This window comes from Acinonyx jubatus, chromosome X (assembly GCF_027475565.1).
Source record: "Acinonyx jubatus isolate Ajub_Pintada_27869175 chromosome X, VMU_Ajub_asm_v1.0, whole genome shotgun sequence".
In the NCBI taxonomy this organism is placed as follows: Eukaryota; Metazoa; Chordata; class Mammalia; order Carnivora; family Felidae; genus Acinonyx; species Acinonyx jubatus.
The window spans coordinates 51,282,877-51,305,431 of NC_069389.1; the positions used below are offsets into that span (position 1 = coordinate 51,282,877).

General features: G+C 47.3%; 1 protein-coding gene across 4 annotated transcripts; it reads right to left on the bottom strand.

The window, feature by feature from the left end:
- Positions 1–2,962: 2,962 nt before the first annotated feature.
- LAS1L (LAS1 like ribosome biogenesis factor) lies at positions 2,963–22,513 on the bottom strand. Of its 4 annotated transcripts, none has more exons than XM_027053640.2 (14): positions 22,125–22,502; positions 21,223–21,348; positions 20,182–20,251; positions 19,327–19,408; positions 18,306–18,494; positions 17,873–17,919; positions 16,927–17,036; positions 15,087–15,172; positions 14,614–14,664; positions 14,101–14,307; positions 13,601–13,748; positions 7,898–8,388; positions 4,960–5,110; positions 2,963–3,357 (listed from the first exon to the last, which is right to left on the bottom strand). In XM_027053640.2, the coding sequence occupies exons 1-14, from the start codon at positions 22,313–22,315 to the stop codon at positions 3,225–3,227; spliced, it is 2,082 nt and encodes a 693-aa protein (XP_026909441.1). In that variant the 5' UTR covers positions 22,316–22,502; the 3' UTR covers positions 2,963–3,224. The 4 variants fall into 4 exon arrangements, with proteins under 4 accessions (XP_026909441.1, XP_026909439.1, XP_026909443.1 ...); XM_027053638.2 differs by having other exon boundaries at positions 18,210–18,494; positions 22,125–22,498; XM_027053642.2 differs by lacking the exon at positions 4,960–5,110 and having other exon boundaries at positions 18,210–18,494; positions 22,125–22,513.
- Between the last annotated feature and the right edge of the window lie 42 nt (positions 22,514–22,555).

Genomic DNA, 22,555 nt, shown 5'->3' on the forward strand with positions numbered 1-22,555 from the left:
ATACATGTATTACGTTTTTAGAACCAAATAGTGACCTGGTCTATACTGGGCTAGGGAAGGACAGAGGAGGAGTACAGTTCCTGTCTTCTAGAACTTGCACTCACATGAGGAAATGAGGCACACTTACAGAATATGTTAATAAATTAAGACTTTCTTGGAGAGCAGTGGCAGCCTGAGTGGGGAGTGGTAGAATTCCAAGAAGTGGCAATTCAGTATCCAATGTCTCTCCCTAGTAATAGGTGGGAAATAACTAGTTTGACCACTTCCTTCTCTAGCTCACCTCTCTGGCCTCAGGACCTACCATGTTCCAATTATCCTGGACTCTTCACTGGTGCCCCAACACGCCATACTCTTTCTTATCCCTTCCAAATTTTTACCTTACTTCTACTCTGATTTGCCTTTGAAGACTCACTGATAATGTTACCTCTTCTATTCAGCTGTCCCACCTCCTCCATCAAGCATTGTTAGTGCTTATCCAGTGGGATCTTGAACAATCCTTCTATCTTATCACTTGTCATTTTTATAATTATGTTGGCATGCAGACTCCTCTACAAATAAGGCAGTTCTTTAGAAACAGAAACTATGTTCTTCATCACCGATAAATTATCAGAAGGGGTGACTCTCAATTACTGTTGTTGAATTAACAGTATAATCTACATTTCCTTCCCTTGTTCCCCAGTTAAATGTGTACAGTCCAAAGCCTTTTTCTAATCCATCTCTGATCTCTAGTCAGAAAGAAAAGGTCCAAGACCACTTGCTTCCTGGCCGGTCCTCCCTTACCCCTTTCCCTCACCTGACTCAACCTTTGACCCCATCATCTAAAGCAGCCCTTCCCAGAGACCTGGCTTCACAAATCCCAGGTTTCAGGACTCCAGCAAATAATGGCCTTTGACTCTGGACCTGAACTAGAAATGAGCTCATATAATCTGTTTCTCATCTTTAGGTCAGTGTTTGAAAGCCAGGGGAAATCACTTTGTCCTAAGTTATACAGACCTGAGTCCTGGGTTCGAGGTCCACTAATCCTGGCATGAACCCACGTGGCTCACACATACAAAGCATGGTACGCTTTAAAGAGCAACTTCATATCTATTACCTTTTTTCTGATCCTTACAACAAGCCTGTGAGGCAAATATTACCCTCCTACAGATGAAGAAGCTGGCATAATTTACCCAAGGTTGCTCCCATGAGTGGTGGAATTCCCTGGAACCCAGGTCTTTAGGCAGATTTTTTTTTCCTTTCTATTGCAGTGATCTCAAACTTCAGCATGCATCAGAATCACGTGGTGATTGTTAAGCCACATTTCTGCCCACCCTTAACATTTCTGATTCAGGTCAGTAATGGGGTTCAATAATTTGCATTCCTATCTATATACTATTAACTTGTTTTGTGCCCTTGGACAAATCCTTTCTTTTTGTCAGCCTCAGTGTCTCAATGCATAAAATTAGGTGTTAGACCAGCATGATTTCCAAATTTTTGGCAAAAAAATATCTTACATACAATACCAATACATACATAATATATAAAATCCAGGCAGCTCCAGAGAAGTGGCAGAGGGGAACCACAAGTTTGCAACACCCATCTCCACATGGAGCAGGTGCTGAGCTACATCACAGAGTACGTGTTCATAAATCTCTTGGCTGTATGTGGCTTAGATGCTCTGGGATCCTTCAGCTCTGACATTCCACAATGTCGAAAGATAGCATTTACCATTGTGGCAGGGGTGGGAAGATTTGGAGGTAAACTGACTTGGTGTTAACCAGTACAGGAGACTGCTCCGCCCAATCCTAATGCTTGGGTCTACACAAGATAGGAAATCTTAACCCTGTTGGGCTGTTGGACTGATGGACCCTTTGATAATCTTATTAGATCTGTAGGCCAGTTCTAGAAAAATGATTATATATACATACCCACAAAGATATTCTGGATATCCTTTAAGAGATGTTGGGGACTTCATAGGGATCCTACCTCAAGTTAACATTTGACAGTGCTCTGGCGTAACATTTCCACTAAATTCCTCCTTGGAATTTTCACAGCATAAGCCCTCTCCTTTTTTTCATTATTCCTTAGCTCCAAGCTACCCCTTGGGCCAGCTTCTTGTATGAAATGTTGCCTAGATCTGTCCCTTGCTTCCCCTTGTCTGGGCCCAACTTGGCCTTATAGAGATGCACACTCTCTTGCTCAGCTATCACTCTCCCCAGAATTGATAATACCGTAGCCAGATTTTACCTCAACCTCCACCCTAAAAAAACACAAAGAACTTGTGGCACACCAGAGCTCCCTTACGGCACTTAGCAGAACATCAGGTTATAATTGGCAACTTTTGTCTTTTCTCACAGGCAGAGGGCTCTGAGGTATGTGAACATGATTTATTCATCTCAGTCTCTTAGCAGCTCAGAGCCGACACAGTGTAGGCACTCGAGTGTCTGAGGGAATTGGGTGACCACAGAGAAGGAGCTCTGGGTCACTCCATAAGATATTCTCTGTCTCCAATGCCTACTATAGTAAAGTCCACTCTATCTTTCTTGGCCAAAGGAATGGAAAAATAACAAAGGATTCTCTTTGGCTTTCATTAGCTGTTTAGTGCCCAGTGAGGGTAAGCAAGGAAATGAACCAGAAGCCTGCTAGGTAGCATCAGGAAGGCCTGGATCTTCCCATTGTCAGGGAGGTTCTGAGCAGATTCTCCTGATGCTGGCTGGGCTCTATAGACACCAGTGCCTCGCTTATGGGGCCTAATGCTTCTAAGTAAGCTGGCCCCATGCTACAGGTCATAGAAATGAAAATGGTTTGAATCAGGAAGAAAGTATGAGTGGGGCCTGGTTGTGAAAATGACTAGGGGTAGTGGGCCCAAGGGGCAAAAGGACCAAGCTTCTGCTTAAAGTCCTGTTATGATCCCACATTCTCTGCCGCCCCCTAGAATAAAGGGAGAACTACACTGGTTTGTCCCAGCACACATCCCCTCATCTAACAAACATCAAAACTGTTTATTTTTTATTGTTTCTCAGAACAAAATTAAAAAAAAAAAACAAAACAGTCAAAATTCCACTCTGATGGAAAGTTGAGCTGATACGGCTGATATGGACTGTCTTCCAGGTTGTTTCATGGAGCGTCAAGTGCACTGGGGGAAGAGCAAGGGGACAAGAAAGGCAGGAGTGAGGGACAAAAGGGGCAGGGAATGGGTTGTTGCCCCAGCAGGGCTGAATAAACACTTTGCACCAGAATGGGTATCAGAAGAGCTGTAGGCCAGTTTTGAGTCCATGCAGCTGGCCCTGGCTCCAGAGAAGGCCCTCCAAGTTGCTGCTGCCGTTGCTACTGTTGCTGCAGTTGTCACTGCCCATGCCACAGCTCAAGCCAAGGGTGCTGTGGAGAGAGGGGGGAGGGGTCAGTCAGGGAAGGAGGCAGCTTTAGGCTCTAGAAGGGCTAAGGGTATTTGATGCATGTGTGTCTATGGAAAGGACCCACCCTCCTGCCTAGTTTTACAAAGAAGAGTATGGAACAAATCTGAAAAACTATTTCAGATGGCCCCAGGGATAGTTTTGCCTTCCCCTCAATTGAGATGGAGGGAAGGAGTAGAACTTTTCAAATGAAACTTTATTCAGAGCCCCAGTATATAAACCAGATCAAAGCAGAACTATTTCAGTTGAGGTAGGAGGGAGGACCCGTAACCACCCCACCCCAGGAAGATATTGAAAGTGGCCACCTTAACAGGTCTTTTTCCAAGGCCCTACATCTTGGGGGCCCAGAGTACCCTGAGCTGGATCCCTCCCACCTCCAACAGCTGGTTAAGGCATCCAAGGCCAGGACTGGGCTACAGGGCTAGGCCCAGATCCCATCCCAGGATTGCAAGGTTACTCTAGGGAGAGGACTGCCTTCTCCCTCCCTGGTGCTGCTCAGAACACTCACTTCCCCTGCTTCCTGCAGATCAAAGGTCCTTCCAGGTAGATGAGGGTGACAGCTGAGAGCAAAGCCATCATCCTCCCCTCAGGCAGATCCATGGTTACACTACTGCAGCTGAAACCCTCAGAGATGATCTAGTTCCATCCCCACCCATCGTCTACCATCTTACAGATAGGGGGACTGAGGCCCAGAGATGAAAAGGGACTTGCTCAAGGCCACACAGTCAAGTCAGGGGTGCAGCTGGGGTGGCATGCTTGCTCCAGCAGAGGAAGCCCCCCTACTACAGAAGGTATGGGAGCTGGGCCCACTCCCCTTCCTTTTGGAATTAACAGCTCTACCTACCCACACTTGATACCGTGGTACTCATCAAGCACCTTATTCAGACTTATTCAAGGGGACAGGAGGTCTCTCAGACATGTGGGCCCCACTCCCAACTATAGACTATCTGGTTTTCCCAGCTGCCTCATCTCCTCTCTAAGAGGCCTGCTGTCCCCTGGCCTAGGACAGAGAGTCCATAGCACTGTCTTGGCCCTGGCCTGTTGCTGCGGCCCCTGGGTTCTATAGCCCTCTCCCTGAATGTCCAGAGGAAGACGGGCTCATTTCCCAGGGAGTGGGCAGGCAGCACAGGGGAAGACCCACAGAGGTCTCTCTCTGGTGCTCACAGGATTCTCCCAGTCACAATGGCCCCGCATTCCAGAATGTACAAGCCCTCTGGACGGGCTCCTTTGTGTTACCAGCAGAGACACACACACACACACACACACACACACACACACACACACACACACACAAACTGGATGCAATCTGAGAGGGGTGCCAAGCCAGCTCTGTGAGGCTACCTCAATACCACCACCACCCTCGCCCCCCACCACCAACTAGGGACTGGGAATCCTGTAAAATGCCCAGCCAGGGACTGGAGCTTATCCATCACTCACTTAGGCCCTGACTGGGGGAAGCTACCTTCCCCACCCATCTTGCTTTGTGTCTCTCCCTTCCTCCCTCCCTCCCTCCCTCCTGCAGGAGGCAGAGAAAGGGATAAGAATTCCTGCTGCCATTGGCACTCACCCAGTCTTGCATGTTGGGGGTTCCAGCCGCTGCTCTAGCACAGGCTGGTCCAAAAGATACATGGTGTCATAATTTTCCAGCATAAGCTCTGCTGGGTCCTCAGTCTGACCTGGCATTAGGCCTAAGGGAAAGGTATCCCATCGTACATCTTCTGTGAAGCCAAGGGAGGAAGTAAAAGTGGGTTGATTAGATAGTTCTCAGAGTGGTGTACAGGCCTAACTACACGGTCTACCCACCCATTTCAATTAGCCTCTCAGCATGGGATTTCTGTGCATGTCCAGCCTCACTCCTGTCTCCATCATTTCTCATGAGCTCCTCTCTACCTTCACACTCCCCACCCCTTCCATACTCGGCTATTCACTCTTCATTGCCCTTATCCCCTCTATGTGTTCACACATACCCACACATGCCACCACAACCTACTCCCAAGTCCACACATGCCATGCACACAACTAAAAACATATTTGTTCTCCCACCTCCCCAGGTATGTCCCCAACATAGACATAGACAAGAACAACTTCTTCAGACCTGGCTGTATCACTGCCTCAACTTCTCACCTGCTCTGTACACACATATACTCTGGAGAGTCTGGATACTCCAGAATTCCCACACCGCATCCCCAAACCCAGATACCTCAAGAGTATGTGAAAGGCCTAGATTTCCTGCACATCTACACACAATCCCCACCCCCAACATGTCTGAATGCCACATTTCTTAGTGGCCTTGCATTTAGATAGATACACACACACACACACACACACCCCACCTCAGAGTGTACTCTCTCTCAGAGGTATTATACTCCCCCCGTCCCTTTGCAAGGTCTTACTGCCCCCAGATATACACACACAGAACATCCCTTACCTAGGAAAGGGGTGTCTTATTGCATATCCCACTCCCCACTGCCACCTAAGTATACACACTTAGGCATATAGACTGACCCTCCAATCAATGAGTGCTCCCAGTTTCACTCTGCCTCCTACACCTCTCATTCACAGGAATACAAGCCAGAAATCTTAATGTCTCTATATCCCCAAATATGTGTATGCCCACACAGAAGCAGCAATGGAAACAGGGAGAATAAAAGACTTTAATATCCTGCCTTTCCACTTTCATAAACCACTCCCCTACCACCCCAAAGAAATTCCACTTTAGAACAAACCATTATCAGGCACAACCCACCCCCTCTGTCCTACCACTTAAACACCCTCTACATAGTATTATAGTAAAGCCTCATCCCCACCCTTACACTGGTGCATCCAGTGTTTTCAAGCAAAGCCTTCATGAGCTCCTCCAAGTAGGTCCAATTTCAGGCCTTCTGCATCTCCTTGGTACCCTAAAAGTTCTCTGTAATAATGCCCTGGCATTCTGGACTAGCTTTTTATGTTATCCACAGAACCACACACCCTGACTCTTCTCCAGGAAGGAAGTTGTGCCTATCTTAATACCTGTGTTGCCCTATAAATACAAAGATGCCTTCGCACACAGGGACCACTTTCCCCATGTCTGTCACTGACCCGACCATCTTCCTTCCCCTCCCCATCAACAGCATCCCCAACCCTGTCTACATCATGGCCCCTGCCTCTCTAGCCTGACATCCGTGTACATGTCCCTCAGTGACAACACAGACACACACAGGCTACCTCTGGATGGCTGTCTCACTGCCTGTTCTCACACCTTTATACACCCACCTCTCATTGCAGAGATACCCCTCCCTCACAGAGATACCTTCTGTCTCCCTTAGGTCTCAGTGACCCTGCCTCTTCTTCCAAAAACATACATGACCATGTGTACATCTATGCAGATTCATAGCATCCACTTCACAATTTCACAGTCCCTACTCTCTCTTTCTCACATACTCATACAATTCTGCCTATGTCAATGCCCCTCCCATTCAATATTTACAAAGATCCCAAACACGGCCCTCCTTGTACTAAGGAGTTCTCTGCCACCATGCCTTTCTATATGCAGCATGTGCAGGCAGGTAAACAGACGTAAACATGTTCCCCTACCCCTAGCACTCAGTGCCTTTATGCCCCAGACCTTCTACACATGTCCACACAAGAGCAAAGGCTCCACCTTTCCCCCTAAGTTCCTTCACTGTCTTCCCCATCTCTCCCTATTGTTCCCTAACATGCCTACCCTATGCCACACCCAGTCCCAGCTGTTTTCCCTCCCTCTTTCAGGTTCCATCATACTGACTGCCCTGCATCTACCCCTGCCTCCACGGTATACACATATACACCAAAATGTTCTTTCCTTCAGGATCTCCCTGCCTCAAGGTTCCTATCCCCTAACCTAAACAAAGGCACTCAAAACACATCCATTAGCAGGAACAGATTCATACACCCCCACTTTCTTATCACCTAATTCTTTCTTTCCCCCTCTAAGCTTTGTCCCATTAACTTGTATGCTCACCCCAAAGCCACAACACTCCTTATTTTCGCTCTTCTGCTTTCCCTTCCACTTCCTCTAACTTAATACCTGTTTTCCTTCTCATATACACAGCAAAATTCTGTCTCATCACCACCCAGCCCTCATGTGTCCATACACATTCACATATAAATAGGAAGCATTATTTGTCTACCTGCTCCTGGATCACTGCATACAAAAAACAAATGCAGAATCATATATATCCACCCACCTCTCACTTTCTCCTCTGTGTTCTGCTGCTCAGTGCCCACACCCACACCATCCCCTCTGAATGTGTTCTCTGCATGAAGCATCCAGTAGCATGATAGCTCTTAGGGCCTGGAAGCTTACATACTGTCTTAAAGGGGAAGAAAGCCAGGTGCCACCCACACACCAGACTGCCTCCCAGACCTGCCTCATACTGGCTAACCTCTGCTACTTTCCATCTCCTCTAGGGTGGAGGGAAACCTCAAGAGCCAGCCAGAGAAGGAAGATTGGTGTGAGAGAAAGTGGATACCAGGCTTCTTACCAGAGCTAATTTGCCATGCAGAGCCCTGTAAAGCTCCTGTTTTCTGGGCCAGGAGCCTGGAATTCTCAGCAGTGGAAGACTCCTCAGCAAAGAAAGGCTCCACTTCCATTCTCTCCTCCTCCTCCTCCTCCTCTTCATCATCATCATCATCATCTTCATCCTCCTCCTCATCCCACTTCTGGTCATCGTTTTCCTCTTCCTCCTCCTCCACCTGATTTTCCAATACCTCTTTCTCCTCTTCATTTTTCTGGAGATCATTAAGGCTGCCCTGCTCCTCCTGCTGCTGGGGTTCTTCAGATCCAAAGCTGGAACCAGCTGGTTTGAAGCTCCAATACAGGCTGTCCAGTGTATATGGAGACTTTCCAATGGGGGAGGCCTCTGAGCCCTCCTGTACTAGGCTGTTTTCTCCACTCTGGGTGTAAATGGAACAGATTCGCAGCAGCTTCTCCTGCTCCTCATCTGGCAGGACCTGTCCCATGGCTTTGAAGACACTGAGCAAAGGGAGGGGTGGGGTAAGAAAGATTCAAAATCTCAAGTCACTTTATACCCCAATACTACATGGTTTGAAGTTGGTCTCTTGAGTTTCCAGACCTGCCTCTGAAGGCAGTGCAGAAGAACATACAAAAACAGAAAGGGCCCAGGGACCCTGAACAAGCTCTGTGATTCATCTCTGTAGCTCACTTCAATTCTCAGTAAAATGAGGATGGCACTTGACTTAAAGGGTTGTTGGGAAGAGTAAATAAGATAGTTCACATAGAATGTCTGGCATAGTGCCTAGCACACAGTGAGTGGGCATGTAATAAATGATAGCTATTAGTCTGTACTAAATGCTGTGTAAATACACAAACTAGGCAGTAGACCTACAGGGCTGGACATGGGAATGGCAGATCCCTCTCTTCCAATGGCTTAGCTGAGCAATTTGTCCTGAGCTTCAAAGATATGCCTGGAAGTGTGCTGAGCAACTTATACATGGAATACAAAATTTGATCCCTTTTCAGGAACAACTACAGCCCAACCTGGAATGGAGGAAAAGAAAAAAAGTCAGTGGTTGACAAGACAAAGCAAGATGTGGGGTGGGGAGGCCACATGAGCACTGCAGACCTTGGGCACTACAATAGCTGAAGAGAGGCAGAGAGCACAAGGAGGGCAGGAAAGATCAAGGGAGGGCTTTATACAGAGACAAAAGTGAGCACACTGTACTGGGTACATGTAGCGGGAGTAGCTTTGCTCCAGGGGAAGGGCTGTGCTGGGGAGCTGTGGGAGAAAAAGAAGACTGCAAAGGTTAAATGTGCATGTTGGGCACAGGGGGTCACCTCATGACTCTATGCACAGCTGATGGCTCCACCTCTGAAGATCACCATGGTGCCTGTGTAGAGGATGGCCATGTGGAAGATAGACTAGATGGGGAAGCCTGAGGACAGGGAGACCAGGGAGCGAGTGAGGGTTGACCTAGGGCACTGACTATGGAGATGAGAGGGAGAGAAGCCATGAAAGACAGACAGAGTAGGGTTTGGTGGCCGGATGGTAGGAGTTGGGCAAAGGGGAGTTAAAGATGATGATAGTGTGCACATAAAGGACGGTGCAAACAGCAAAACCAACAGACACAGAGCCAAAAGGAAGGAGAGCTCCTGGGGAGGAAGAGGATCAACATCCCTTGTAGAGCCTCATATAGAACCAGGCACCTGGTCACTGCTGAAGGCATGGAGTGGACAAATAGTTTCCTTCTAGGGGTACTGAGTTTGTGAACTGTGGGTCATTCATGGAGGTTGTCATATGCTCAGCAGGCTATTTGACCACATATGATCTCTGGTCACTGGGGGTAGGGCTGGGGACTAGTGACTCTACTGGGACACCCTTTCTGCATGGCTAATTTCATTACTCCAAGAGGACACTGGCTCAAACTGAACTGATATCAGCTGGCTGGGAGAAGTTCTTAAAAAGTTTCCAGCCTTGGGGCACCTTGGTGGCTCAGTGGGTTAAGTATCTCCTTTTGGCTCAGGTCATGATCTCGTGCTTCATGGGTTTGAGCCCCACATCAGGCTCTCTGCTTTGCACACAGAGCCCACTTCAGACCCTCTATCCCCCTCTCTCTCTCTGCCCCTCCCCCACTTGTGCTCATGCTCTTGCTCTGTCTCCAAAAAAAATAAAAATAAATAAAAACTTTAAAAAGTTTCCAGCATTTTTGGAGGAAAAGCCAGAGAGAAACTCACTGTGGTCCACTAGTATGCTTAATAATGAATATTCCCAGGCACTTGATATTGGCAAGATGCTGTATCACCACTGTTTATCATTACCCACATGCTATCTCAAGCTGTCTAGTCTAACCACTGAAGTGTGGGGGTGATATCAATCTTAAAATGCATCTCTCTCCTCAGGTTTGCCTGGTCATAGGTCAGGTTGTGGAAAGAATGTGGATTTTGGACTCTGTCCCACCATCAACAAACTGTGTGACTTTTGGATAAGTTACTTCACTCCTCAGCGTCTCAATGTCTTTCTTACCAAATAAGAAGACTGTTGTGTCACATGATATTGCTTCTACAAAAAGCACAGCACCATGTCTGACAGTTATTTGCCAGTGGTATCTTTTATTTTTTTCCTCTCAGGAAAACAAAGCCAAGTTCTGTATGTGCCTACTAATACATACTTTTTGCAATTGTGCAATCTAATGGAACATTCAGTGTAGAAAGAGACAGGAGTAAGGACAGGATATCTGGATTCTGGTCCCAGTTCTGACTTGCAGACTTACCACTGACTTGCAGCATAATAGCTAGGGTAATCCTGTGTCTCAATCTGTGTATTGGGTGATTAGGACTAGATTCACTAATTATCTTGGAAACGCAGAATCTGTGCACAAGGAGTCGTACCCAAGTAAGTTGCGGTTACTGCTGGTATGTGTCGCATCCCTCTGGTATGCTTGGATTGGGAGAAGATCTCTGTGGTCCAGACTTCTCCAAGACCAGCAGCTTCCACTCTGCAGGCACTTAGGATTGGAAAGTACCTTAAAGGCCACCTATCCAAACCTCCACATGCTGGTCTTTTCATTCCCTCCCCCCATTACATTCACATGCCATGGTCTTTCTAGACTTTGAAACTTTGTTTATTCTTTTTCCTGTTGGAATTTCTCAAATGCCCTCACTGTCATGCTTTCCTGAACCCTCCAAACTTTTTTGGTTCTCCTCCCAGTGTCCCACCCATCCATATCACTTCTCTTTAGAGCACACACATCTGTCAATTTAGCTGTTTGGTTCAGTTCCATCTCCTGGAGGTCTTGTCCTGGCTGACATTCTCTATAAAGCCACATTTTTTTTTTCTTATAAGCTACCACTGTACCAATGCCATCAGGTTTCAAGAAAGACTTGCTCACTCAATGGAGGGATCAGGGGACTAAGAGGGTCTTGGCATCCAGACTCCCACTTCAACTAGTCCCCAGGCACAGAGTTAGCTCCCACCAAAGACAGCACTGCCGTCAATGAGACAGCTGAGTATAGTTTAGTTCAAGAATGTTTACTGAGGCCTATTTAGGACCTGGATCTACATGGTGTGTTAGGGCACAGATGGCTAATACAGAGCCCTTACCTTTGAAAAGCTTAAGTCTGATAAAGGGAAGGAAACACTATGGTAAGTAGAGATGGTAACACAAAATCTCAAATTTTGAAGTCAGCATGACAGCATATATAGTGAAGATAGGGAGCAGAAGAGGATTACTTCAGGATTGGGTTGGGAATAAAATAACCAATTCTCTTTTGGCCTGTGGGCTATCCACGGGGACATGTCTGACACACAGTCAAATATAGGAGGGTGTATCTTGGGGGTAAGGCCAGGACTAAAGAGATTTGGGCCTTGGTACTTTATAGGAACTAGGAAAACAGCACAGGCATTTTAAGAAGGGAGTGGTAAATAGCCATAATGCAGCAACAGACAAGAGTTGACTGGATTTGGTAATTTGGAGGTCGAAGCAGTTTTGGGAGTAAATGTCAAATTATAGCAGGTTGAGGAATAAGAGGGTAGTGAGGAAATCAAGACTATTGAGTATAGACTACTCTTTTGAGATGTTTTGATGAGGGAAGGAAGGAGTGATAAGCTGGTAATAACCCAACACAAGGATGCAGGGTCAAAGGAGATTTTGCTTGTGTTACTACTGTTTTAAGATGAAAAAAAAAAAAAAAAACCCGAGGCATGTTCATAGGTTGAAGATTAAGAGTGAGTAGAGCAAAGGAGAGGCAGGGGTAAGGGCCCAGAGATGCTGGCAGAGGTGGCTCCAGGGCACAGATGGAAGAGCAGGCTTTGAGGTGGGACAAAGCCACCTCATCCCAAGATTAGCAAGATGGTTGAATGTAGCCGCAGATTAGTTCACGAGGACTGGACCTCAGGTTGAGGGGGCCCTCCTGGATGTTTTCCTGTGCTTGAGGAAGCTGCGGTGAAATGGGAGAGGGGGAGGGGCTTGAGGTCAGTGGTAAGGGTTTAGAAAAGTGGGGAAATGGGAGAGAAAGTGGGCAGAGAACAAGTAAAAGAGAACAGTTCAGACAAGCTGAACTGAGGCCTGCCTGAGATTAAAAATCATACTGCTGTAATGGCATCATTCCACAGTGATATGTGGTTTTTTCCAGCAGAGCTCAGCTACCCAGGCTGAGGAATGGGAAGCAGAGTGAGTCAGATCAATCCCAGCTCAGGGGTTTGCAAGTCAGATACACCAAAGGATGGGCAGAGCAGAGGGTCCTGATCATGAGTGGTTGAAGCAATGAACAAAAGATAGGATGGAGGGGAAGCAAGGCTGAGGGAGAGAGGAAATGGAGGAATAGAGGTCTGGATGCAGGCAGAGGGCTAACATCATGGGATGCAAGGATGAGAAAATGAAGGTCAAGAGGTTATGGGCACTGAGAAGAATGTTGGGATGTCAGGTTTCAGAGGCAGAGGAGCTCTGAATGATGGAAATGGGTTGCTGAGTGTAGTGGAAAATGAAGGTCACTAGAGTTGAAGAGCTGAAGAGTATCAGATGAGACACTCAAATGAAACAGATATTGCTCCAGAAAGCAAGAAGATAATTGTGTGCTAAAGGCTTCCATGAGTATGAGGGAAGTGACTCAGGGTCAGAATATGACAGAGAAAAGGAAAGGGAGACAACCACAGGTATTTACAGGAACCAGTGCAATATTCAGTTTGACTATAGCACCCAGGGTAGACTGGGTAAAGGGGAATACAGGAGGTATGGTTACCATGATAGGTTGGGGCAGAACCTGAAAGATGTTTGAATGTCAGGCTAAGAAGCCTAGAGGATGGCAATAGGAAGCCACTGAAAATCAGTAAGCACCTATGGAAGGCACACAAAGGAGAGGCATAACAAAGGAGAACAGCACTGGGCTCAGAGTCAGAAGACTGGGTTCAGTAATAAACAGCAGCTACCATTTATTGTGCACTTACTCTGTACAGGCCACTGTGCTAAGCACTCTGGGGGCGGAAGGGGGCATAGATTATCTCATTCATTCTCATACTGGACTCAGTTCAGCCAGGTCTTAAGCTGTGTGACCTCAGGCAAGAATACCATGCCCCTCCCCTATCTGGGACTCAGATCTCCCACCTGTTAGTAGGAGGGGAATGGGATTCAGAGTCTTTTGCAAGAGCCCTGTCCAACTCTGCCACCCTAGGGCTGTGTGGCCCTGAGGCCAGGGCCTCACCCTCTTACCAGATGGAATTCAAGACACTTACAGCTGAAGGAGTTGGGAGCTAGCCCAGCAAGGTGAGCCCAAGCAGGACTCAACCACCCGGGGCCAGTCAAGGGAAGCAGAGCAGTTGAATAGCCTCCAGCTCCTTCTTGCTTCCCACTGGCTTGCAGAAAATCGGCGAGCATTCCGTCCTGACAGAGAAGAGAGGGTTTGAGGAGAAGGAAAAAGTAAGCCCCCCACCCAACCTTGTACTTTTAAAAGCCTGGCTCTGTCTCTCCCTATTCCCCCAGACTCCCCACTCTATTCCTCCCAATTGCTCAAGCATTTAGGCCCTTGTGTCCCAGACCGAGTTTAGTTGGCCCTGCGAAAAAAAAAAAAAGCTACAAGATTTGTCCACTGCTATTGTGGTGCCCTCCTGGGCAAGCCTAAACATTTAACAAGAAATGTGTCAGCCTGGTGCTATTCAGCTGAGAGCTGAGAACAATGGCAGATGCTCCTGCCTGGGCTGTGTTAGGCCCTGAGACTAGGGCCAGACTCTCTCACCAGTCTTGGTGTTAGCCACAATCAGTTCAATGGTCCATCTGAGGATGTAGGTGGGCCGGATCCCACTGTCCCCCAAGGTTGGCAGCTCGGAGAACATCCTCTCTAGCAGGGCCTGCGTGAAGGTCTGGGAGTGCAGACCCCTGAGCAGGGGCTGCCAGAATTGAGAAAACGGCTTTGGCACCAGGATGTCACTCAAGTCCATGTTTTCTGGTTTGTGAGGGACATAGGTTGATAAGGAAAGGGGAGGCAGGGGCCGATGGGAGACCAGGAGGGAGGAGAGGGAAAAAGGCAGGGAGGAAAGAAGAAAATGAGAGGGAGAGAGAAGGTGTAGAGGAAGGGGAAGAGAGAGAGGGAGAAGGGGGGCCCACCAACAACAGAGTTGCCACCAGAGAACAGAAAGAGAAGAGTAGAACAGCAAGGAGAGAAACCAGTTAGTATCTGGCAACCAACTGATTCAAAACAGAGTATTTAAAAAAAGCTCTGGTTCTAGCTTCAGCTTTGTCAATAACTCACTGTGTAACTTTGGGTCAGTACCTTCCCCTCTCTGGACCTCAGTCTGCCCATCTGTAACATGAGGATGTTGAACTAGATGACCTCACAAGGCCCTTCCAGTTCTGCTGTTCTAGCTCACTAGCAAGCGACTAAATCACAATTAACATAGCACAATAATAACATTAAGACTTATCCCATCCCATCCCATCCCATCCCATCCCATCCCATCCATCCCATCTTATTCCATCCCATCCCATCCCATCCCATCCCATCCCATCCCATCCCATCCCATCTTATTCCATCCCATCCCATCCACCCCACCCAATTCCAGGCCACCTAAGAGTAGCCCAGAAACTGAGTATCAGTGGGGCTACTTGTCCTGCTTATCTGAGACAGGCTTCCAGAGGCTATGGAATGGCAGGAAACAGCCTTGGGCCACCTAGCCACCAGTAAACACAGTACTCTAAGACTGAAGTAAGCCCCCAGGACCATACCTTCATAGTCTATCTGCAAAGCTGCCAACTGTTCAAATGTGGGGATAAGAAAGCCATCATCCAGAAAAGCATCCAACACAGCCTCCCTGAAGCAAGATGACAATTAAGCCAACTAAGCAGAGAGAAGACCCTCTTCTACCCCCCACCCACTCCCAAGGCACCTTATGCCTCTGACTCAGGTGGGCAAAGCAGCACGGGGGGAAGCAAAGGTAACTGACAGTTGGATCTCATGCCTCAGCCTTCTGGGACAGAGGATGGGTCAGAGACTGGGATCAGTGGGTTCTGAACAAACATTTACCAAGCACATGCTGATCTAATGCCCATAATGAGGGCAGTAGCAGCTGAACAAGCCTGAAAACACAGATGGAGAAAGTCCCAGGCCCATAGAGAGTTAAATGACTAAGGTCACAGAGTCAAGGGCTTTTAGACTTTAGCTACTACTCAGTCTTTTTGTTTCTCTTGACAGTCCTCCAGTCTCTTATCCTTCCTCTTCTACATGGTTGCCCTCTTTCAGATCCTAGAAACAGAAACTTTGGGGACTCAGTTGCTGGAGTAAACATAATCCTTAATCCCAGGGACCTCAAGAACCTAGAACTAAGTTATAGAGGTTGAAAGTACAGCTTTCACCTCATGTAGCTAAAAGTGAAACCAACAACAGCCACCTGTATTCTCCTGAGCGAGCAGTTTCTCCAAGAGAGGTTCCCCTAGCTGACCAGGCCTAGAGGTGGAACATGAGTTCCCAAGGTGACTCAATGCCCAGAGGCATTGTCAGATCATGTTGTCATGCTCAGATCCCTCCCTCCACCAGGCTTGAGGTGGAAAGGGATATCCTTCCATCCATCTCCCACCTCCTCAGGTCAGTATCCAGGAAGAGCACTTAAAGCAGCCAGCCAATTGCCTGCTCAGCATAACCAGGCAGACATTACAATAGAGGTACAGGAATAGTTGTCCCAGCTGCTGGGTGGCCTGTGCTGAAGGGTGCCAAGAAACCTAGGGTGGGCAGACACTGATAAAACATCTTTGGAACTAGTAATATCCTGGGAATGAAGAAGACTCTCAGGGCAATCCCAACCTCACTGCAGGCTCCCACCCAGGCCCACCCTACCACATATACAACCTTTCTAATACTCTCTGTTCCATCCCATATTTCTTCCAACTCTTCCTAGTTTGGAAGGCCTAGCAATGCTTTCATTGGTTCTTAGTGGAAGGTTCCCCAAAGTCCTTTCCAGGTGAATTTAGGTAGCAAGAGCCAAGAACTAGGTAGGAAAGGAATGGATAGACACTGTTTGTCTGCTCTGGATTGAACTGAGCAGTATTTTGAAGGTAGGGGGAAACAAGGCTCATGGCCACACTGAGCAGGGAAGGACTTACTCTTTCAAAGAGCCAGACCCTGGGAAGGCCTCTCCTTTGTTCCCCTAACCGCAACTATTCAAGGGATTAATACTCCCTGATTGCAGTTCAAAAAGATCTGCAGTGCCCACCATATCTTTTACCTCAAAGTTGGACAAAGGCTAGACAGTGAAGTGGTAAAGAGATGAAAGGCTTTTCCTACTTGCCCAGAGCTCCACATGCCACTTGACACAGAGGAACAAAGCTGGCCAGGGGACTGATGACAGCAGACATTCCTGTCTCTGGTCATTTTAGTGATTCAGAGTAGGCAATCTCTACCTGGTAGCTGGGAGGGCCAAGGGAAGGGGGTCATGCAGAACACAGGTCACCCCACAGGGGATCAGGATTATCCCTAAGATTTCCTTATAGCAGAAGTTGGCAAGCTGGGATATGGAAACCTATTTCAGTGAGGCGGCTAGAGTAGGCAGCCCCTAATTATCTAGTTACACACCTGTTCTCACATGTAATGCCCTTGAGCTCTGCCAGGATGCATTCTACAGGTGGAGACAGGTTGTTCCATGCCTTAACAGCCTGAGGTAAATACCTAAATTTCTCAAGCACCTGCCAGCAAAGAGGTTACCATGAGAAAGGTGGTTCAGCCAGGAAACCCTCTCCCACCCTTCAAGGATCCCTTCCCATAGGACCTCTCAGTACCTCCCTTCAGGGGTAGGACCACAACTCCCTTACTGACCCCACAATTAAAATTATCCTGACCTTCAAATGCCAGACTTTATTTTCTTCTTCCATCTCCCTCCTCCTCTTGAATTTCCTGTGGCTCCCAATCACCAGACACCCCAATACTGAGATGTACAGTGGGGCATTTTGTTGGAATTGGGCCAGAGACAATTGGGCCCAGGAATTAGGGGAAGCAATAGGTTATGGAAGAAAGGGAATCAGATGACCAAGATTCGAATTCTGGTTCTATCGCTAACTACATATGTGACCTGGGGCCAGTCCCTTCACTAACCTGTGGTTTCAATTCCTTCATCTGTGAAAAGGGTCAAGCTGAATGGTTTCTAAGCTACCTTCCTTCCTGCTAAAATAGCAACCCTCAAGTTCACCTGATCTAGGAAAGTTCCTGGGTGCCATATGCTTATCAGCTGCAGTACTGCAGGGCTATGCAACCACCTATGCTCAGTTGTTCCCTACCACCCAGTGGGGCAGATATCCACAAACTTCCATCATCTGCTCTCTTCCATCGGTGTGAAGGGTCAACAAACTGTATTCTGCTTCTCTTGTTTCCTTCCTAGTTCCCCCCTTTCTCTTTCTGAGAAGTTCCCTCAAGCTCTGCCACTTTTCTTTCAAATTCCTTCTCAGGATTTCTCTCAGGAAGCTGGCAAGAAGGAAGAAATGGCTGGGGCAAATGAAAATACACAAAGTCAAGGGTGCTTTCTTACCTTAAACTGCTCCTCTTCGTATAATACCAGCAGTTCTCGGGCTCTTTCTGAAAACAGAGTATGAAAAGATAGGGCAGCCCAGCCCTCTGTTCCTCATGGGACTGTGGGTCCTTCTCACCTTATTTCTTGAGTTGTAAATTTGGAACTAGAATTCTTGCCTCTCCTACTTCACAGGGTTCAAGAGAAATGGTATGTGACAGTAACTTTTTTAAGCTAAAACTCACTACAACCCCAGAGGATTTGCTGAGCCAGGGAAATAACCAGTGTCAACCCTAAGTCTGAGCCTTCCAGACTCTTGAGCCCCTCTATACTGCCTCTGCCCCCCAAGGACACCTACCATATAGCTCTTTATGTCTCAGAGCCTTTTCCCAATGTGAATCAACCTCTTTGTTGCTTTCACTGTTTCCATCAACCCTGACATCCAGTTCTGCACCTTTCCCCTTATCCTTAGGCTCTGTTCTCTGTTCTGTGATGTCATCAACAACAATGTTTTTATCTTCCTCTTGGTCTTCTTCATCTGTCTCTTCCCTATCCTCCTCCAACTCCCAGGTTTCTCTCAGGCTATTCTCCAGTTGGCGGCACCAGTACGTCTTCTGGAGCCAATTCAGAACAAAATAACAGCCTAAACAAGGGGAGGAAGAAAGGAAGTGTCATATGACTAGCCATAGGCAAACAGCTCCTAGCAGGCCCCCAGTCTCATAAGCATTATGGGAAGACCCCAGGGAAGAGGCTTAACTCTAAGAAGGCACACATCTCAAATATCTAGAAGCAGCCATTCTTGCTCTGGGTTATCTCCCTGTTCTTTGCTTTCTCATGCTCACCAGCAACTTTCCTAGAAGAAACTAATACCAGTATTAGAGATGGGATGCCAAAAATAACATAGGGCTGGCAAGCGAGAGAATAGGGACCCAGACCCACTAGCTAGTTACATGGCCTTGGCTGAGTCTCTTCTCTTTTCTAGATCTCAGTTTCCCCAACATGACAGGGCTAGGCTGAATCAGTTAGGATGGGGTGTCTAAAGAACCTCTGGGTTCATGACATTTGATGGCTCACACCTCTCAACCTGCCTTCCATTCCCCTTTAGGCAAAAAATTTAAGGGGATGCCAAAAATTAAAGTAACCAAGATATCAAAACAGGATCAGAATAGCATCCTGCCAAGCCATAGTGGAGTCTGAAGCAAAAGGAAAAATGAGTAATGGTAATCCTGTCTTTACTTAATTTTTTGATATTTTGTTCATTGTGGGTTTTTCCACATTAAAATGTTATTTAATTCAATTACTGAGCTTTTGACACCCACTTAAAGTTTGTGCCCAAAACAAGTGCTTCACTTGCCTCTCCCTAGTTCTGGCTCTGACACCAGTTAAAGACCCTCCTCCTTCTCCCTCTCCCCACAGTGCCACCCAGTCCAGGCTCCTGGACTTAACTATGATAGATATACTTCCTGAAGTCTCACCTCTGCGGCAGTCATTTATATGGGGCATTTTCTTGTGAGTCAACTCATGGCGAAGTTCAACAATCCAATCCGGAATGTTTACCTGATTGTGAGGGAAGTGTGAGTACAGAAATCAGACAATATTAAAGTTGGAAGGGACCACAGAGATGAATTAGCCTGGCCTCCCTGCATTTGACAGAGACATTGAGGTCTTGATGAGGTTCCAGTCTTAGTGGCAGAACCAAGATTATAAACAAGGTCTCCTTATTCTTTTTACTCTGTGTAGATGATCTTGAAAATCAGGAAAGATATCTGCCTCCCCCAACCACCAATGACCCTCTTCCAATAAAGAGATTCCTATGAATGGGCATTAACAATCACCCCCAGCCTTCCTCTGCCTTGTCTGTATTAGTCTGAATCCTTGGGTACCCTTTATCCTTCCTCCCTCTCTCCCATACCCCTTTTCAGGAAGTTCTCTTGATGACTGAGAACCTGCCTGCCCTCTGGGCCTCTACACACCTCACATACTCAGGACAGGAATGTCAGGCATTTTCATGCTGATTGGTTGAGTTTACCTCCTGCCTCAGACTGCTAGCTCCCAGAAGGCAGGCATTGTGACTGCCACCTCTTTCTTGTCCTCACCCAGTGGAGCATTCCAGTGCCTTAGCTTCACTGGCCTACTCCAAACAAGCTGGAAAGGCCAAGCCACTGAAGATAGCAGCCATGAGCAAGGGAGCAAGTCTGCTACTTTAAAGCTGGAGGCTGAGGCTCTAGGGTTCTTGCTTGGCTTGGCTGGTAGTGGTGGGATGAACTAGTCTGACTGCATGCCCACATCACCCCATGCCCCATTTAGTAAGGCAATTTTGTCATACACACCTCCTGAGCCAGGAACTTGAGAGGGAGCTTGACAAACTTTGTCTTCCTCTCGGAAATGAGATTCACAAACCTGGGGTTGGGGAAGAAATAAGTGGCATAGCCCAAGGAACTGTTTTACTCAAACCAGTAGGGCTTCAAAACACCTTGCTGAGTTACTGACACCTTGCATTTCTACAACCTTTCCAATAACTGTTCTGTCTTGTTCTTATGACTGGTATCAGCCAGCACTGGGATGTCTGCCCTGTACTGAAGCCATACAGATGAATAAGATACTGCTCTGGCCTTGAAGAGGTCAGTCTAGGATAAATATTCATGGCACGACATAACATACTATGCTAGATAATATTTTATAAATGCTAAAACAAAAGAATACCTACATCAAATGATATGGGGAGCCCACCTAAATGATGGATAAGAATTAGGGAGGACCTCAATGCACACAAAGGAAACAGCAGAAGATGAACAGACTTCAACAGATGAGAAAATTCAGTGGCAGCCTTTTTCCTGATGTGTATGAAACAGCTAGAATCACTCTGAATTACTTTGTAAATCAGGAATTCCCTGCCCATGTGTCCACTTCAACTCAGCAACCTTTCAGTGTTCATGGACAAAAGGGGAACATGATGGTGCTAGGTATATATGAGGGAAGGGTTGAAAAGTCCACATTAAGTCATAGCCAAGGACATCAAACCATTCAGAGAAGTTCATCTGGGTAAAGGGTAAGAAAAAAAATTAAATTGTCAAAGCTGGAAGAGATTCACTGAGATCACTTGGTCTAAACCACCTCTACCCCACATTCCAGAAAAAGAAGGAAAGAAAAATGGAGGATAGAAGGCTCTCAGGAAAAAAAAAAAAAAAGAGGAATGTGTGTTGACAGGGTGTACCAAAAGCTGTCAAATCAAACAACCACAGCGTGACCCATACAGAGGGACACATGGGACTTTTTGTTTCAGGTAGCACGTAAAGCCAAGCTTTGCTTATCAAGTGTACCCCCACCCCCATTCCTCTACCCACCCCCACTCCTACCCCTGTAGATCTTACCTGACCAACGCCATGCCATAGAGCAGTCTAAGTTCATCAGTGCCCAAGCCACCAGTTACATCCATGAGCTTACAGCGTACCAGGTCAGCAGTAGAAGCCACTGCCAGGGGAAGTTCGTTGCCTAACCTAAAGGGCCACAATCCAGCACCATCACAAAGGTCCCTTACCCTGATCCACCCTCCCCCTCAGAACCTAGGTTGCTGTAAGTTATTCCAATTATATAACTGAACTGGCTCAAGAGTGCATGACAGGACACAAATCAAGTGGGAAGGGGGAGGATAATGTCCCTAGGATCCAATAGTATACAGCGCATGAGAGGCTGGCTAGGGTATACAAAGGACACCTAACTGCTAGGCAATCAACCAAAAATTAAATGTGGACATACTTCTTTCTTTCACTCTACAAGTTCAACTCATTCAGTTAGAGAAGACCTTATCCTTTGCTCCCCAATCTTACCAACTGGACTGAGGCGCCCCATTCAAACGTGGTTTTGTTAGTAAGCACGCCCACCCCAGCTCAATTCAACTCAGAAATACACCCTAGGTTGTTAATCTACTCCTTAAACCCTGGCTTGGCAACGCTGGTCCCTACAGCATCCTCCCCAAGATGGAAGAATGTAAGGGTTAAAGCTAGATTTAACAAGAGGGTGGCTGAGGCACACTCCCTTTCTTTCTTTCTTCCTTCCTTCCTTTCTTTCTTTCTTTCTTTCTGCAAACGGAATCAGTACCAAAACTTGGCTGCTTGACTTTCCCCCAGGCTCTTGGGAAAGGGGCAACGCCCAAACCACTCATAAGGACGTTAGACATTTAGGAGAAGATTACAGAATAGGGCCTTTATCAGAATCCTACAAAGAAGAGTTGAGGCTCCACCAGCTTGCAAGAGGGCTGAGCCTGCATCCATACCTGCTTCTCCACACGGTGATGCGGTTCAGGGCGTACCGCTGCAATTTATGGTCGTCACAGAACAGATATACCATCACCTGATCCCACTCGGCCCTACTGAGCCAGGCGACCACGATGCGCTGGGCCCAAAGTGGTGACGACCCTTTCTCTTTGACGCACTTCCCGCACCACGCACTCCAAACGCGATCCATCCCCTAAGGACCCACACCTGTCCAGGCCCCCGGATTCCCACCGGACACCGGCCTGCAGGCCCCCAGATTCCCACCGGACTGCAGGCCTTGTACTGGACCGAGCGGCTTTCAGTTCAACGTGCTACCCTCGCTCCAAATCACCGCCCTGCCAGCAGCCAATGGAAAAGCGTGACCCGGACGCAAGCCCGCCTTCCAGAGTTAACGTGGCAAATCGTAACACGAGGGCTGGGGCCAACCTAA

Excerpts from the sequence above, each read along its gene's own strand:
- LAS1L (XM_027053638.2), bottom strand. The coding sequence starts at position 22,315 with ATGGATCGCGTTTGGAGTGCGTGGTGCGGGAAGTGCGTCAAAGAGAAA. Across the intron at positions 20,252-21,222 it reads TATGGCATGGCGTTGGTCAG|GTTTGTGAATCTCATTTCCG; the intron begins GTAAGATCTACA and ends CCCCAACCCCAG. Across the intron at positions 14,308-14,613 it reads TACTGACCCAAAGTTACACA|AAAACATGGACTTGAGTGAC; the intron begins GTGAGTTATTGA and ends CTCACAAACCAG.